The 19,929-nt window shown below is 28.3% G+C and overlaps 1 protein-coding gene across 1 annotated transcript; it reads left to right on the top strand.

Moving 5' to 3' along the window:
* The first annotated feature begins 17,722 nt into the window (after nt 1-17,722).
* Nucleotides 17,723-19,257, top strand: LOC114179569 (dof zinc finger protein DOF5.4-like). The gene has a single exon (XM_028065957.2). It carries the CDS (start codon nt 18,035-18,037, stop codon nt 18,890-18,892), a length of 858 nt encoding a protein of 285 aa, XP_027921758.1. The 5' UTR covers nt 17,723-18,034; the 3' UTR covers nt 18,893-19,257.
* Nucleotides 19,258-19,929: the final 672 nt, after the last annotated feature.

Here is a 19,929-nt window from a genome sequence, read left to right as displayed (position 1 = left end):
GATGGTGGTGGGAGCGAAGGAGAAGACAATAGGGGTAGCGTGGGGCCCAAGAGGCCTGGCTCCAACCGACTGGGCCTTCGACATAGGGGTGAAGCCCATAGTTGGTGGGTCGTGACAGTGACACCCATTAAACGAAGAAGCATCAAATAGCGTATCTTGCACGATCTGATGGATCGTGAAAGCTCCACGCAGATTTTTGAAAAAGTCCATAACAAGCAGGCCCCTCTCTCTCTCCACCTTCTTGTTCTTGTTCTTCTTCTTCATCTTCTTGTGTTTGCATTATTGTTATTATTCATGCAGACACGTAAGCAGAGAAAGAAATAAGGTAGCGAGCTTTTAATTTAAATTTTTTGATAGATGTGGACAAGTACCGGTAGACCTAAATTAGGAGCCCCCCACCGTCCCATGTGCATCTCAACCTCTTCACAGATATCAATTTCTCTTATTACTCTATGACAATTTTTTCTTATAATATAAGATATTATTTTTTAAATAATTTTAAAATATTAAAAATAAAAAAATAAAAACTAATTAAAAAATTGAAAAAGTTTTTAAAATTTAATAATTAAAAAATTATTTTTCTAATTTTAATTAGCCATTACCCTCTGATGTCACCCTCATTCAGCAACACCAACAGTTAACTCTTGAATAAATAGCAGGCATATGTTGCTGACCCTCCACTTTTGTCCAAATTAGTTGGAATAATAATTAAGGCTATGCCTTTAATTTAAACGCTTCAACTGTGACTCACTATTCTTCGCCCGCCACACTCTGCAATATTTCCAATCACAACATCAAACTACGGTTTTCGTTACGCTAATTTGAGTTCTTGTGTTTGGATATGGTGGTCCTCCACTCGTTGCCTACTCCTAAAGATCATCGTTTTTTCGATCTCTCTGCCGCTACACCGTTCCATGTTTTAAACGATCTACAAATTAACGCATGTACTCTACCTAGTACTCGTACAATGTTTTAACATTTTGGTCTGACTCAGACATGTATAATTTTAATATCAATTCTCTGAAGTTGCATTGTTTTGGATAAGTCTTATGTTTTAGCAATCCAATCCTAGTCCCTAAACTGTATTTGATCACCGCCAAAAAGGCTCAACTGCTTTTCTACCAATTATCGCACCATTAACCGAGAAAAGATTTAATCCCATGTATATATTTCTCAACATAAGCAAGAATCTCTCATTCATTCACTTCAGTATTCTATTTCTATTCTCACCTTTCTTTCACCAAACTGAGGTCAATTACGTGTATTTTAAATCTAGTTCAACTTTAAAAAAATTCTATAAGTTGAAATATTTATATTTTTCTAATTTACTATTATTTCAAATCCACGTAAAATCTATATAATTTGGTACTTTGGTACTTTGAGTATATAGGATATTTCAAGTGTGAGATCATATATATATATATATATATTTGTAGTTTATTGATAGAGGTAATACAATAAATCTAATAAATTTTATTATAATAGACTATGATGAAAGTTAACTTTAATCATAATTTAACTTATTGAACTAATTTGTAAAATAAAAATTATATTTGTATTTAATTATTTGTGGTGAATGTATTAACTATTGAAAACATTATTTTCAAATTTTCATAAATATAATTAGGATAATAATATTTTCATAACGAAAATTTGATAATTTTCTCTTATGACATTTTTTAAATGATTTTGAAATATAGATAAAAAAATGATAAATTACTTAAAAAATGTTAATTCAGATTGTATGAGAAAATTGTCGAACGATCATTTTTCATATAGTTATTCTAACCAAGTACTATGAAAATCTTAAGTTATAGAGCATTCAAAATATTTTTCTTTCTTTTCATTACTATTCTTATTTAACCAAATATCTAATAATTATTGTCGTATGAATATTTTTCTATTCATTGTGTAGATTCACTGTATTTATTTGAGTGATATTTCTCTATTAAAGTAATTAAAAAATTTTAACCACAATATCAAAATTTACTTCTCAAATGTACATTAATATTAATGACTAATGAATGGAATACCGATCAGGTGGGAACGGATCAAAAGATGGAAACTTAGAATCCTAACTAGGGGTGACAATTAGAGCCTGGCTCGTCGGGTCGACGCGCAAACCTGCATAAAATAAAATAAAAATTGCACTTGTATATATTAATTACTATTTTTATGAACTTTTGCATTAACGTTTCAAATTCTTGTATAACTGAAAAAGACAAGTATTATGTATTTTGTAATGTGCTAAAATTTAAAAAATACATTGTGTATGTCATAGTATGAATATGATGAAATTGCTGAATTATCAATTTATCATCCAATTTCCCAAAGTCTTTACTTAATTTTGTGAACTTCTTAAAGTTTTCTAAATTTTAAACATTGAAAGTTTTATCATAAAAATTAAAAAAAAAAAAAAGCGGACAGCCCGCAGACCAAGAAATATGCGAGATGGGCTAGTGTTTACAGCCCGCATAAAGTATGCGGGACGGGACGGACCAGCCCAAGTTGTGTGGGCCTTATGCGGATCGGACCCAAACGGATCAAGCCGGCCCACATTGCCAACCCTACCTAACACCACCCAGCCTCTAATTATAGTTTTTTTAAACTATAAGATTAGATAAAGATAAAAATGGACCTACACCACACTAATACTAACCTCTCTTATGGGGCATGTTTCATTGACTCAATTAATTTAGTTTATCAAATATTGTTTTGCTTTATCAAATATTATTTATTAATTTTATTTTAGCATCACGCTATAGTATTGCCCAAATTTAATGCATTGTATTGAAAAAATTGCCGACAACTTAGAGTTAGTCATAAAATTGAAACTAATGTCTTACAAAATTTATGGAGAAAACACGTACCATAAGTAAGACAAAGTGGAGGTTATAGAAGGACACTAGTGACTCTATCATTAACTAATGCAAAGTAATGTTAGATTTAGGTTACTAAAACATATTAGCATTGACTATAAGTCCATATTACTTTATTCAATAACTTCAATCACCACCTAAATTTAAATTATCTTTCCAACTTGATTTTTTTTTATTTCTTTGGAAATATCATCACTTTTGAAAGTATAGAGAAAGGAGATTAATGTGTTTAGGGTTTGAAAGAAAAAAAGAATAATTTAACATAATCAATCTTGTGTGGCAATTGTTAACAAACTTAACGCAAAATGTTATAAATATTTCTTAACAAGCAACAAATTAATCTCTCTAATTGGATGTATTACAAAGAGAAAATTACTCTTTATTATGACTTTGTGTGGTGAGAGGAAATTAAATCCTCAATTACCGAAACGCCATTTATTTTACATGTAATGTCAACCCTTATGAAATGTTTTATGCAATAATTAATAACCGCCCTTTTAGTCAAATAATTGTAACAATCAAAAGAATGCTATTAGTTTTTGCTTAATTAGTATTTTCTTTTAATCCAATATTAGTGTCATGCTAATACAAAAATATTTCACGAGTTGCTTGTTCACATTCTCGTGGACCAATCCTATATTTAATCCAACGGACCTTTTAAATGCCTCATAAACTTTAATAACTCTTCGTTGGGTGTAAAATCAACCGCTCACAAATTTTATGACTCAAATTACTATCCCCAAAACTGAAAATGAACCAAATCTGAAAAATGTTAATATATGTTCATGTGGTTAATATCTTAAATATTTGTTCAAATTTGATTATATCAACTACAAAAGAGTGAAAAAAGTTGCTAATGTTGGAGTTTAAATCTGGATAATAATAAAATTGTTATTCAGGTATATTCAATCGACTAGAATGACAGTGGACAAATTGTGAAATATTTTTTAATTGTCATGGTAAACTAACAGTTATTAATGAAAAATAATACAATAAACATTTGTTTTGGGTATTGGGACCAAACACCTATTTTCAACACTCAAATTACCCTTAAGTTCTTTTATCCGATATTCTCCTCTGCTTGCTGTTTTGTTCTTTTTTCTGTTTGATTTCTTTACCCCTTTTCGCTCGGTTGGTCGGACGATCGGGTATATGTCTGAAAGACTATGATGCTTAAGTCAGTTTAAATCTGATCGGGATATAGCAATTAATGTTGTAATAAATGCGAGTAAAAGTTCTCACCCACCTATCTTGGGCTCCTATTTATAGTTTTTGGTATGGGTATATGATTAGAGTATTCTTAATCATGGCTCAATTATTTTTTAAACGTGATTACTGCTGACTTATATTACTTTAATTTACTTTTACCTTACTGATTCAGTTTTGTTGCGTCCGCCTAATCGGAGTACTGTGCGTCCTGGCGGTTGTCTCCATACATGTGAAAACAAAATTCAATTGTGCGGAGGTCGTTGGATCGTGAGCTCCCTTAAAACACTTCGGAGAAATTGTCACATCAACAACCCAAGGAAAGGTCCGCCTGTAACAGGTGGTCTGCAACCGTTTATCCTTGAACCGCCTGACCGATGGTTTGACAATAGGCCATAAAGTACAACATTTATTTTAGTTATTTTAATTAATTAACCAAAAAGGCAACCAACAAGTTTTTTTTTTTTCCTCTTACACTACACAACCATTTCGAGAATAAGTCTTCTCTGTTAATTCAAATGTTTTACTTACAAATTAAAAGTATTCAAGCAAACATTTGAATTTTGTCACTTGTGTAAAATTTAATACTTCAACCTTCGATAAGAACATTTTTTTTTCACGTATCTCCACACTCGTAGAATGAATTTTGTTCTCTATAGGCCTTTATTTTATTTAAGAACCTCCAAAAGTGGAGGCTTAAATGGAGAGAGAGAAGGTGTAGGACATTCACTCAATGATTTTCCTATGCAATAGTTATAACTAAATAAACTCAAAGAAAAATAAGGACAATGTTCAACGAAAATAATTAAAGCATAAAATGAAATGTTTAATTTTTAAAACTATGTTTAAATATGTATTCTTTTATTTTATTGACATAGTTCAACAAAATTTAAGAAGAAAAACCACGACAATGTTTGATATATAATAAGATAGAACAAATTCTGGAATAAAATTTTTGTTATCAATTTATACTATGAAAATTATCAAAGTAAACTAAGAATAGAGATATAAAAACATCAAAATTACAACATAAACAATAACCAAGAATAATATGAAACGAGAAGTGATTTAGGGGGAATCCTTCGTGGCAATGGTGGGTGGGATGGACACGGCAAGAAGAAAGTGTGTAGGAGAGAAATTTACAATGTATTTATTGAAAAATATTCTTTTAAGTTTTAATTATCTAAATATATTTTACATTATGGTCGAACTAAAATAATATCTATAAAATAAGAGAAATTAATCATTAGTTTTAGAATAGGAAAAATATCTTTTTGGTTTCTGAAGTTTGATCTTAATTTGAAAATGGTCCTTGGTTAAAATTTTGTCATTGTTTAATTCTTGCACATTCAAAATTATTATTTTTGGTTCCTATTCCTAAACGGCGTTAAAAATAACAAACGGTATGTCACATATTATTTAATTATTCTTATAAAATAAAAAAACTAGCGTATGCCTACACTTTTCATGAAAATTGAAAAAAAATGTTTTTCTTCCTAAAATTTGAACTTAATTTGAAAATGATTTCTGGTCAAAAATTAATCACGATCCCTACATATTCAAAATTCTTGTTAATATATAATAATACTATTACTAATAATAATATTATTATATAATCATTAAAAGTATTATAATTATTATATAATAATAATATATTATTATTAATAATATTAAAATAAATAATTATATTATAATTATTAATAATATATAATAATAATACTAATATATAATTATTATTAATATTAATATAATATTATTAATAACTAAAAAATTATATATATTAATATATGAGTAATAATATTAATAGTAATTAATAATAATATATAATAATAATAATAATACTATTAATAATTATATATCAGTAATATTATTATATTATTAATAATATTAATATTATTATATATTCTTATAATCATAAATAATAATTACATTATTATTAATAATATAAATAACAATATTATTAATTATTATTAATATTATTACTTGTATATTAATATTATTAATTATTATTTACATATATATTAATATTATTATTAATATATAATAATAAATACTATTAATAAATATGTAATATTATTATTATATATATTAACAATGATTTTGAATATGTAGAACCAAATAATGACAAAGTTTTGGTTTGAGACAATTTTCAAATTAAGTTAAAATTCCCGGAACCAAAAATATATGTTTTCTTATTCTCGTGTAAAACTTTGGCTATGTAGACACTAGTTTTTTAATTTATAAAAAAAAAATAAATAACATGTGGCATATCCTTTGTTATTTTTAACGTCGTTTAGAAATAAAGACAAAAAATAATAAATTTAAAAGTGCAGAGACCAAACAATGATTAGGTGACCAAATTTCGAACAAAGACTATTCTTTAATTAAGGTCAAATTCCAAGGACCAAGAACATTTTTTTTTTCCTTTAGAATATAGTTTGTAAGTTTATATTCTTAATCTTAACAATAATCATGGATATTTTTTTAAGCTTAAGATTTTATATATATATATATATATATATATATATATATATATATATATATATATATATATATATATATATATATATATATATATATATATATAACAAAACATTAATTTTACTTGTTACATAATTTTTTACTACAGTTGATTAAAAATATAAAAAAAAAATTCAGATTGAGTAGATACACAATTAATATATCAATGCTTTAAAACTAACAAGTGAATTTTTATTTCCTTATATCAACATTTATCTTAAATAAGTGCAGTATCTAGTCAAATTGCATGGATATTTAATTAGGTTATATTTTAATTCAATATTTAAATGAAATAAATAGTTGATAGTGAATGCTGAGAAGGCAGATCATCTAAAATTCATCGTATACGTCCATGGTGGATTCTACCGATACTTTTATAATCGAGTCATAATTCAATTTTGGTGAAATTAGTTATTTGATATTTAATGATCTGATGAATGATTTTCTAATTAATTATAATTAAATTAAAAATACTTTATTTTTTTCAACATAGTATTAAACAAATTAAATAAAAGTTGTGTAATGTATATAACTTCATAAAACTAAAGTTATATTTTAGTTATAAATGTCACCATTCACGGCTAGTGACATATTTATAAAAAAAAATTATATTTATTAGGAACTATAATTAAATACTAAATAGATATAATAAAAAAGTACTTACCCTCATAACATTTTATTAAACATACATAAATTTGGATTTAATTAAAAAAAACATTTCGTCTCATGTAAGGTTGTATGTGTTTGATAATTTCTTTTGGTAACATTGTCACGTAGTGACTAACTGTGAATATAAAATATAATAATTAATTATATAGATGACAGACTAACGATGATATATAAAAATTCACCATTTTTAAGAAATTTTAAAATAATGAAATAGAATTCATTTTAGTTTAAATTGTTTTGTTTTTTAATATTTTGTTTGATAAGTAATTCAAATTCATTAAATTTTAATTTATCATCTAAATAAATATTGAATTACTAAAAAATATAGAAGTACTTAGATATTAAAATTTTGTTAATGATTAAAAATATTAATATTAATGTCTCTTTAAGCTAAATTTGGCTAATGCTATTTTTTTTTTTAAGTTTGTAAACATTTTTTCGATTGGAATGGAAAAAATTTTCTCTCTCAATTGATGTCAATCAATATTATTTTTAATTGATTCGACCACATTTACTTACTTAGACAATTAATGGATGGTAGTTAATAGACAAAGTTTAACAATAGTCAAATTATTGACGAATTATGATGATAAAAATTTATTAATAAAATAATCATTAATAAATTTTATTGACAAATATTAAATATTTGTTGACATTACCGAGTACTTTTAAGAAAATATATCTGTAGGAAATTACTAATAAACATTATCTATTGTCAAATTATTGTAACCAATTATTGACATCAGTATAATTCCTTAGTTATTTGAGGTTACTTTGATGCCAAATTTGGTTTTCCATATCTCCTACTAAAACCTGTATGTATACAACCAAACCTATAATCAAAGCAGCATATGTATTAAGCTATTTTTTGTTTTGTCCTGAATTTTATTAAAGCGATCTAATTATATCCTATACTTGTATAAATGACATTAACGTTATTTTTATACATATTATGTGTCATCTTGTAATATTTTTTTTTTATTTTTTATTTTAATTTTATTTTATGTGTCAAGTTTATGTCATATCACATAATAAATTAGTGTTATGTGACTGTATAAGCACCAAATGTTATTATTTTATATTGAATTTAATTTTTATATTTAATTTTTATTTAATTGAGTTTCAATTATTTTTTAAATGAATTCAATATTATTCATTTTTAAAATGTAGTTTAATTCAGTTTATTTATTAATAAAAATAAATAAATTATAAAAAAATTTATCATTACAAGTTTCATTTAGTTTATAATATTAAATCCTACCCTTTTTTAACTAAAAAATTGACCTATCCCAGTATATAAGTAGAAATTTATAACAACATTATAGTAAAAAACATAAATTTAAAATTAAAATACAATTAACAAATTTTAATGACAATCTGAGATAGTATTGAGCTAAAAATATAATAAAATTAATATAATGTAACTATTTTAAATTAAAAAAAAAATCTTATAAACAGTATTTGAAATCATATGGAAACTATCATTCTCTGCCTTACTATTATTATCTTTGAATAAATATATGAAGTAATTAATGAAATAACAACATACAATTTAATTGACCGTAAGAAAAAAAGAAAAGTCTTGTTAAAATTATTGTAATTTTGCAATCAATATTCCTAAATGATTTTATCGACGTGATAAAATAGAAAATGAAAAAACTACTAAAACATAAACAATTTAAAAGAATCGAACAATTTTATAAGAGTAGGAGGAAAGTTAATATCATTTTATAATTCCAATGTTTCGATACTAACTTGGATTTTTGTAAAAAAGTTTATAATATCTAAAATAAAAAAATATAAAGAAAACTCTTTGAAAAATAAGAAATTGTAAATCTTACTTCTTATTTTCTTAATTGTTTTGGTTTCAAATTTAAGAGTTTAAAATCAATATTTAAAATTAAATAGTATTCATATATATATATATATATATATATATATATATATATATATATATATATATATATATATAAGAGAATTTAAAGATATAAAACAAATTAAATATGAGTAAAAAAATCATTTTCAACATTGTAAGAAGAAAAGTTTTGTAATCAAATAATATTATAAATTAAACAATATATAATAATAGAACAAGTTTTGTAATTTATTTATTTATCGGTAGGTGTTGAATTCAACTATATAACTATATTTTAGAGAAGGAAATATTAAATTGTTTTTAAAAAAAAATTCAATTGAATAAAAAATTAAATATAAAAATTAATTGAATACAAGATAATAACACATAGTGCTAACACTTAGTGTTGACACTATCATATGACATAATATGAACTCAACACGTGAAAAATACTTTAAAAAAATCAAAAAAATAAAAATAAAAAATAAAAATACTACAAAATTGACATGTGACATGTATAAAGATATTCTCTTTTAACAAAAAATTGAACTTAATTAAAAAAATAAATAAATAAATAAACTAAATTGAATAATTTCAATAAAAATTTGGACAAAAATATATTTTAACCTATATATTACAGTCAAGCCAACAACCTAATATTTATATTATTACAAACAAACATTTATTAAATAACATAAAATAACATTGACAAAGTTATGATATAGGATGTGAATGTAATGCGTTAAGAAAAATGTGTAGTTGTACAAATTCATATTACCAAAAAATTAAAAAAGTTGCATGAAGAATGTTAACTGACATATTACCAACGCATTTGGATTTCTTGATAATCTTCGTCAGTAAATTTAGTATTGTTAGTAGTGTGATATTATCATATATTATTTTCAATTTATATCGATCATAATTATTTAGTCTATTATTTATAGAAGTTTATTTTTACAATGATATTATATGAGGTTTATTCACCAATTTTTTTATTAATATAGGTTGAAAATTTTCCCTAATTCATTGACAAAAAATAAAAATCTTAACCAATGTTGTTTAAATTTTTTCCCAATTAATAATTATTATAAACATGAACAACAAATAATAACAATAAACTTCATTCAATCGTCCACTTAAGATAATTTTTGTATGTTCTCACTTCGATATGGGTCCTTTCTGTTCAGATAATCGTATTCGTCAACCAATCAGTAGGTATTTGCTAAAGATACTCTGACCCTAAAGTTAGTTTGAATTCGATTCCTCAAAATAATTAATGTTGTAAGTAATAAATGCATAATAAATGTACCAACAACCATGTATTTTTAATTTTTTCCCATGAGCTTTTAACTAAGAGGAGCCTAATTACAACTCAATTCTTGATGAGCTTGTTTACTAACTTGTTTAGACTAAGCATGTATTTAGTTTATTTTGGTGTTGACCGACTAGTTATCTCATTAATTGTTCAGTCAATTATGTGTGTGTTTGGATCACCATTGAAAAAGTTGAGTTTGGTTGAAGGAAACTTAATTTCATCCAAAGGAAAAATATCAAAGGTGTTTCTTTGCATACAATCACACTTTGGACCTCTTTAATACTCCATGAAATGTAAAAAAAAAAAGAAAAAATTACCAAACAAATGGGTGTGACATTCAATGCTCTTCAAGTGACTTTTGAATGTTCAAACGATAATCTAAACACACACTATGTATATCCTACTCTATTCGGCCTGGTCGAATGGTACATATAGTACAAAAACTCAAACTAAAATATTAAATGAGAAAAAATAATAATATACAACAATATAAGGGTGATAAAAAAAATTAATTCCCATTAAATTAATAAGAAAAAAGTTCAGTAGACTCAATAAAAAACATTCTCTAATATTGATCAAATGTAATATTGTCCAATCTAATATTGAAAAAAAAAATTTACTTATGGTGTTCAAAAAATAACTATAATGAGTAAAAAAATAAGCATGACTAACATTGAAAAGAAAAAGTTTTAAGATCAACTAAAAAAAGCATCTTTAATATATACCAAGAAAGTTTTCACTAACGATAACTAAAAAATATAATAATCTACATAAATCAGCAATACATAATGTTAATGACATAAGTAAAAAAAAAAAGGTAAAACATGTTTTTATTCCTTAAACTTTAACGAAAAATTGAAATTCTTCTTTGTTCTTATCATGCTCAATAGTCTCACATTATTTAGGAGTTGAGCAGCAAGGCAATTCAAATACTCATTCATTTTTCTAATCTTTAAGACGTCTTTTAAGGACAAAATTGTAATGAAACTTTCCGTTTCAAAACAGATAATACCTCGAATTTATAGTGATTGACAATACCTCGGATGCCTAGTCCCACATCTCTTAGGAATCAAGTTTTAAGACATTTTAAATACATATTATTCGTTGCAGTCTTTGAGATGGTTTTTAAGAATAAAATCATGATGAAGCACAAACCCCAAAACTGATAAGACTTCAAATGCTCAGCAATTTTGACCCTAACAATGACGGCTGACGAACTTAAGATTATGGAATAATCCCTATTCAAATGAAACATGTTTAACAATAAAATAAAAATCACAACTCTTATAGTTTTAAGTGAAATTTGAACTTATCTATTTTTAAGTAATTTGATCACTCTTAAATAATTTTTAAATTTAAATTTAAAAATATATTTTATTACAAAACATTTCAAATTCTAAAAAGAAAATAATATTTTCTATTAAACCAATTATAAAATGATAATCTAAAACGACATTGATTATAATATAAGTATATTGAGCTTTTATTTAGATAATCCTATATATGATTCGAAATGAAATGAAAAAGAAGAAGATAATTACATTATTTACATTGGCAAAAATGTTGATGAAATATAATGATTATAATTAAATAGCTATTTTGTTATTTTGAACATTCTTAAACGAACCCACGTTGTTTTAAAATAGTGAATATAGTCATTTTCAAATGATAACTACTTAAATTAGGTTAAACAATTAGTCAAACAAGTATGATGCACCGTTGTATGTGCATGACACCGCCATAGACTAACAAAAGGGAGTTTTCTGTGAAGTTAAATGTTGAGTTAAACTTATCTTTTGAATATAGTCAAAATCATGTTATTATTTGTTTCGGGTGTAGGGACCAAGCACCTACTAAGAAGCACTTCAATTTTACTCCTTTCTCCTTTATGCCTCCTCTCTAAATAATCTGTTGTAACTTTCTCGCCAAGTAATCTTCCTCCTTGTTCGATCGGTTGAACAGACGATCGGGGTACCTGTCTAAAAAGCTCCGATGCTTAAGTCAGTTGATGGAGCGATCGATGAATAATCGTAACTGTTGTAATAAATGCGAATAAAGATCCCTACCAACCTACCTCTGGGCCCTATTTATAGTTTCCGGTGTGGGCCTATAATTAGGGTTCCTTAATCATGACCCAATGATCCCTTAATCATGATTACTGACTTGTTTAATTTTAATTAATCTGGCTGATTGGTTCAGGTTTTCTGTTTGGTCGATCGACCGATGGTCGCTTGGCTAGGCGAGTTATCTTGTATGAGTTTAACAACCTTAAGTGATATTTAATCTATATGACTGATTGATCGATGGTCATATGTACGATACTATGCGATTCACCTATGGGGCCGATCGACCGATGGACCTCTATAAGGTAACGCATGATTTACCTGTGGGGCCGATCGACCGATGGTCCCTTATGAGGTAACGTGTGATTTACCTGTGGTGCCGATCGACCGGTGGTCCCTTACGAGGTAACGTGTGATTTACCTGTGGGGCCAATCGACCAGTGGTCCCTTACAAGATAACGTGTGATTTATCTGTGGGACCGATCGACTGATGGTCCTTTATGAGGTTCATATGTAGTTTATTTAAGTGACCGATAGTCCTTCATGGGTTCGCATGGTTTTTGTGGGCCGATCGACCGATGGTCCTGTTTCATATGCAAGCCCTCCCAACCTTGTTCGATGGACCGGCGAATTATGCATTGCCGATAGTCCGATGGAACATACAGTACATTATTATTAAAATATCCGGCAAGAACATCGGAATGCAGGTGTTGGATTCTCCTTCTTAAGGTGAAAATTTCTTACGTAAAGACTTTATTATGATTAAATTGTTGAAAGAAGAAGGTTAGAATAATGAATTTATGGTGTAGGAAGAGATTTTGTGAAAGAAGAAGAAGAGGGAACGTGGGTGAGTGTACACCATCTGTTTGACAGAAAGAAAAAGAGAAGAAAGGAGAGAGTTAGTTGTTTTGTTGAACTATGGATAGATATACACATAGGAGTGGCCGACAAAGCAATGCGACAACTGGTTTTCTGGATTACACCTTCCAACCACCCCTCACTTCGCTCCATGTCCCCACCCTACCCTCCATTTTCAACTCTGTTTCTCATACATTTTTTCTTCTTTTATTTTTCGGTAAACTCATTGTCTCACCTTAATTTCAACACACAAAATGTTATAATATCTATTACAAGATTACGAGCTTTGTTTTGTATTTTTTTTTAATTTAATTGATTGTATTAGAGAATTATATTTTTTCATTTATTATATATATAAATTCTAAAAATAAAAATAATAATGAAACAAAACCATAAAGTTATTGATTCTTATAATGAGTACAGTATAAATCATACTAACATAATTATTGATAAATTAACTGTATATAATTGTTAAATTTTAAAAGAATAAGTCGATACAAAATATAAAGTAGAAGTAAATAATGTTAACTAATTATATATTATTGATATTTTTTAATTATATTTCTTTAACCGAGTTTTTATTTTTATCTTCTTTTTTATATTGATACAATGTTTCGGTGAATGATAATTATTGAATTAAATTATTTAAATTAAACGATGTTAACTAATTTCTTAATTAGTATAGAGAGGAAGGGAAGGAGAAGAGAGAAGCTCTGGTAGAATATTCACTTATCGCAAAGAGTAGAAATCATAATTTTGATTTATATAGTTGATCAAATTATTAAAACTAAAAGGAAAAAAAATGTGCATTACTTTCTAAGATGACAATTTACCACTAACTTTTAACATTTGTCGTTTATGTATAACTATCCAATTTAGATTTACAACTTTTAATTATCACGACAATTAGTTTTTCTTCTTACGATTTTTTCTATACATTATTTGCATTTAATGATGTGTTAGTGATTTAATTATTTTTTTCTCATAGTTTATCTAAAACAATTTCGTTTAGTTTTAATTGCTCGTATCAAATTGACGTAATTTTAAAATTTTACTTAACTTTTAATTTATTGGATTTTTTATTTTAAATGAACTTCGAAATTTAGGTTTCTAGATTGAGAAAAGATGTTGTTTTTATTACATTTCAAAATTCATTTTTTAGTACCTTTTTTAAAACACTCTAAATTCTGAGAAAAATCTTATTAATGGTAATTTGTTTGATTACATTTTCAACGAGGTAACTATGTAGCTAGATAAGAAACATAGTTGGTTAGTCGTAATTATTTTTTATAAGTGAATCCATTCCTATTAAGTATTCTTTTTTCTTCTTCTCATAAGATATTTGGTACATGGAAGATATTATTGGTGTATGAATTGATAGTTGGTTTATTACTTTGAGTTATATTAGATTTTTTAAAGTGACAAGAGAAGTTTAAACTTGTAGACACTCTACATCCAAACAAGAGGATTTAATAGTTACGTTTATTCAATGAGTTGATTTTTAGATAGGTAAAGTATGTGATATTTAGTTTATTATATGTATATTGGAACTAAATGTGGTAATGATTTTTAGAATTAGATGAAGAATACATGAAAGTATATGGAGTTATTTTTAATAAATGGATGAGTTGTTAGACTTTTTAGTATGGTTTGGATTTAATTTTCAGTGCATTTTTCTTTGAAATATGAAAATTGATGCTCTTAGATTTGATACTCCAGAAATATGAAAATTATGCTCTTAGATTTGATACTGTGGAGTTTAAGTTGTGTATAATAATTGTTTTTATCAATATTTTTATTTAAGTTATATATATATATATATATATATATATATATATATATATATATATATATATATATATATATATATATATATATATATATATATATATATATAAGGATTGATCACTTATCACTAGGCTAAAAACTATAATTATTAGTCAGGACACAACTCTTTTTACTTAAGAGTGTAACATAAGTCGCCACGATTGTGATTCAGTCTACTTAGCCTCTGTCACGGGACAATTGATGTCACTTGCAACAATCTCCCCCTCAGCAATTGTCCTACTAGGAATATCACTTGGATTGTGACTTGACCTACTTGGCCTCCGTCATAGGACAATTGTGCAACCCGCAACAATTAGTGTTGTACTCCCTAATGAAACCTCTTCTGTAAACCTAACAAGTAGTATCAGAGTCAGGGACGAATTATTTAAAGGGCAGGGAGGGGCCATGGCCCCCCCAATATTTTTTTTTTAAATTATATGTATATTTTTTATTTTTTTAATTATATTTATATTTTTGAAATTATTTTAAATTATATATATCTTTTAAATTTTTAAATTTTTTAAAAATTATATGTAGTATATTTTAGAAATTAATGGAAATTAAATTGTGTGACTTTTTATTTCTTTTATAAAATACAACCTTTAATCTTAACAAAGTTGGTCATTTAGTTTTTGTAGTCTCAATTTGGTTTCGATTTTTTAAAAAGTTGATGCAATTTGGTTATTTTCATTAAATTTTTTTGGAGCGGATCAAAAAGTTTTTCATCAAAATTAACACTAGGATTATGTTAATTGCACCAACAAAGCAAAACATTCCTATTAACCGTTTTAACCGTTTCAATTTTCAACAAATATAGACTAAAAAAACATTAGACAATCAATTAGACATTTTTAGACAAATAAAGAAACAAAAAAATAATAATTAAACAAAATATTTATTAAGATATTTTTTGTTTCTTTCTCATTGTCTTTCTAATCTTTCACAAATTGTATTCATCTCTCATTCCCATGTGTTTTCTTTTTTGTTTTTGAAGAAAAGAAAATTAGACACAAACTCATTATTATTATTTTTATTTCTCATTTGTTTTCTTTCTTTTTTGAAAAAAAAAAGTAACTCTTTATCGTCTTACCTGATAATTAAATATTAGTTTAAGAGTTATTAACATGATTTTTTATCTTACAAACCTTTTACAAATTCATTTTTTATGAATATACAAGAAAAAATTGTATTCTTATATTATTTTGAAAAAAAAATATTTATACAGATGGAAAATAAAATAATAGATTTATTTTTTAAAAATAATAAAAGGGAAGTTGTTGGTGAAGATGAGAACAAATACATTTTACTTCTTCATATATTTTGAAACATTGTATTAATGGTCTAATCTAATAATCCAATTGTTGAGTTTAAGGAATTATTTTTTGAAACATTATACTAATAATCTAATTTAATGAACAAAAAATTATATTATTTTGGCTCCTCCAACATTTTTAGTCAAGATCCGCCACTGATTAGAGTCGATAGTTAAAATCGACTTAGATGAGTGTAATATGGTCTTTGTATCGAAAGTCTTCCTGGGAAGGGTTCCAGGTAAGCGTGTCCCGTTAAGAAGAACGACAGAAAAGGCAAAAAAGAAGTACTCGTGTTTGGTAGCATCTTTCACCAGGGTGTTAAAGGTCAGGTTTGAGGTTCGATACCCACTGACAACAACCTGCCTTGCGAAGTGGGGGGACACTTGGGGCGAGGGATTGGGGTGTATTGGGTTTTGTGGATAAAATGCATTATTTTTTTTTGAACAAAATCCTATTAATAATGTTTTACAATAGTATGTGCTCTGAAAACAAATGATATTATAAAAAATAATACCACAAAAAGTTAATAGATAATTTAAGCATACTATATATTATTATTTTTTACATAGTTGATGTTATATAATTATCTAATATAAAAGTATACGATTCTCATGTAATTTATTACTAGTTATGTTTAATAAAAATACATATAAAGCACACAATTAAGCGTTGTATGATAAATTTAACATTTTCTGTTAAGACAAATTCTAAAAATATGTTATTAATATAAAACTGTAAACAACGAAATACACAACACACTAATTAATTTAAAACTAAAATGTATCATTCAGTTTTATTGAAAAATCATTGAATTTGATATTAAGACAGATCGATATTAAATATATTTTTTAGTACAATAGAATAGTGAAATAATTTAACAGTAACAATGTCATCATCAATATGCTCTTCTTAATATAAAGTCAATTATTAATTTCAACATCACGTGCCTGTTCCGAAAAAAAAATGAATAATTTAAATTACACAATAAAATTGATTTAACATTAAACTAATAAAGTAAGCATACACTAACAAATACTTTTAAATTTCATTAATGCATATACTTATTAATCTGCATATTATATTTTGTAATTATGGTGTAACTTATGTTATAATTGAGAGTTATAGAAAATAAAGATGAATGAATTGAATATCTTAGGCGTATTAAAAAGTGCGTGGGTTGGGCTGCGAAAGTAGTTACGGCTATGTTATAGGGATTGTTGGGTCAATTCACCTTCCCTCCCAAATCCCCAAACATGACATAACAAACATTACAACTCAGTAAGTAATATAGAGAGCTCAGAAGGACGGTGTTGCAGACTCCAGGCATATTTGTCACTCTCTCAAACGCCGTTCACATTCCGCATCCCAATTCTCTTCTCTCTCTCTCTGCTTTTTCTTCTCCGTACTCTCTCCACACAGACACACATGTGTGTTTACTCAACGACCACAACACCAACACACTCACTGACATAAACACTGCTTTCAGGTGCATCTAATCAAAACTTCTCCCTCCCATTTAACTCCACCAAATGCAGCAAATACACTCCATGGCACCAGGGACACCGGGAGGAGGAGGCGGAACCAGGTTTTTCTCCGGCACCGCCGCCGCGGACAGGAGGCTCCGACCCCACCACCAGAACCACCAGGCCCTCAAGTGCCCCCGCTGCGACTCCCTCAACACCAAGTTCTGTTACTACAACAACTACAACCTCTCCCAGCCTCGCCACTTCTGCAAAAACTGTCGCCGCTACTGGACCAAGGGCGGCGTCCTCCGCAACGTCCCCGTCGGCGGCGGGTGCCGTAAATCCAAACGCTCCAACAAACCCGCCAAAACCTCCGACGCCGCCCCCCCACCCCCGCCGCCCGACCCGGACCATTCCAGCAGCGAGAGCTCGAGCCTGACCGCCGCTGCCGCGGAGCCGGTATCGGCGCCGATAAACTCCGATTCCACGAACATGCAAGAGTCGAAGTTGTTGGTCCCCGTGGATCCTGTTTTGGAAACGAATCCCGTGGAGCAGGGAGCGGGGGACTGCGGTGGTATCTTCTCTGAGATTGGACCTTTCACCAGCCTGATCGCTACTTCCACTAACGAGCCATTGGGTTTCGGTTTCGGCAACGCTCTGCCCGATGCGTCGTCGTTTCAGTGGCAGCACTCGAGGGTGAGCGGCAACCAGGAACTGAAGTTGCCCGAAAGCTCCTTCCTCGACCACACCGTTGATTTGTCGACTCTGCATGGTAAAACCAACCACGGGACATTCGGATCGTTGGATTGGCAGGGCGGTGCGGATCAAGGTTTGTTTGATCTACCTAACACCGTTGATCACGCTTACTGGAGTCACACTCACTGGTCTGACCACGACAATTCTTCTCTCTTCCATCTCCCCTGAAAACGGCTCCACTCCTTCACAAATCTCATCTCACCTTTTTTTTTTTTTTTCAATTTCTTATATAATTTAACTCTAAAGGAGGGCAAAGGATATCTGAAACCAAACTCAAAGTAAAAAAAAAAAAATCGAAAGCGAAGGTGGAAGAAGGACTTGATATAATTAATGACGAGGTGTATATTTTTTTTTTAATTTATAAATTTGGGGGGTGATTGAGCTTGATTCTAATCAGTGATGTGCATGCAGAACTAATTCCATGTTAGTTTCTACCTGATTCTGGTTTTTCCTGTGTTTGATGTGATGACGTTTTATTATATGTTTGTGGGATTTGATTGATTAACAGAGAATTATAGCAGAGTGTTTTAAAATGGAGCGCAATTGTTTATTGAGTTGGTCGCTTATGTTTGGCATTTTTTGTTTATGTCCGTACGATGATTATAGTAAGAAAGAGCGAAGAAATAAGAAGTTGAGGGAGGGGGAAGAGAGTATTGAGATGAGGGAAATGAAAGTAAGAAATTAGGGATTGGGTGGGATAGGGTAGGTTTGGGCGTGGGGTAGTGATGAGTTGCATGCGCGATCATGTTGATGAGTCGGCGTGCGCGAGAGGAATGTGGGGACACGTGGGTGGGAAGAGAAGAATGCGATGTGGTGGATGAGAAGGGGGAGAGCAATTAATCTGGATGGAGGAGTGGTGGAGAAGATATATCTAAGCTAGTGCATTCATAGTGGAGTATCAACTCAACCACTGTTGTTTGTGGGGATATGCATGGGAACAGAACACCCTCATCATCATGCCGTCTCTCTTCACCACTTCATCACGCGGATGCCTCTGTTCCAACACGCCACACCAACAACCACTCTCTATACAATATTAAAATAGGATCACATTTCTTTATCATTCAACATCTACTACTATTTACCGCACTGTCCCAATACAGTTTTCTTTTTTATTTTTACACAATAACACAAGAGTTTGAAGGTGAATGTTTTGTTGTGGATATGTTAGTAAAGAAAGGAGGGTGATAAAAAGTAAAGGGAAG

Source organism: Vigna unguiculata, chromosome 3 (genome assembly GCF_037176805.1).
Source record: "Vigna unguiculata cultivar grain cowpea cultivar isolate G323 ecotype 2 chromosome 3, ASM3717680v1, whole genome shotgun sequence".
Lineage (NCBI taxonomy): Eukaryota > Viridiplantae > Streptophyta > Magnoliopsida > Fabales > Fabaceae > Vigna > Vigna unguiculata.
The sequence above is the reverse complement of the archived record's forward strand: the minus strand, read 5'-3'. Positions and strand labels throughout refer to the sequence as shown.

Coding starts and splice junctions, on each gene's coding strand:
- LOC114179569 (XM_028065957.2), top strand. CDS start 18,035: ATGCAGCAAATACACTCCATGGCACCAGGGACACCGGGAGGAGGAGGC.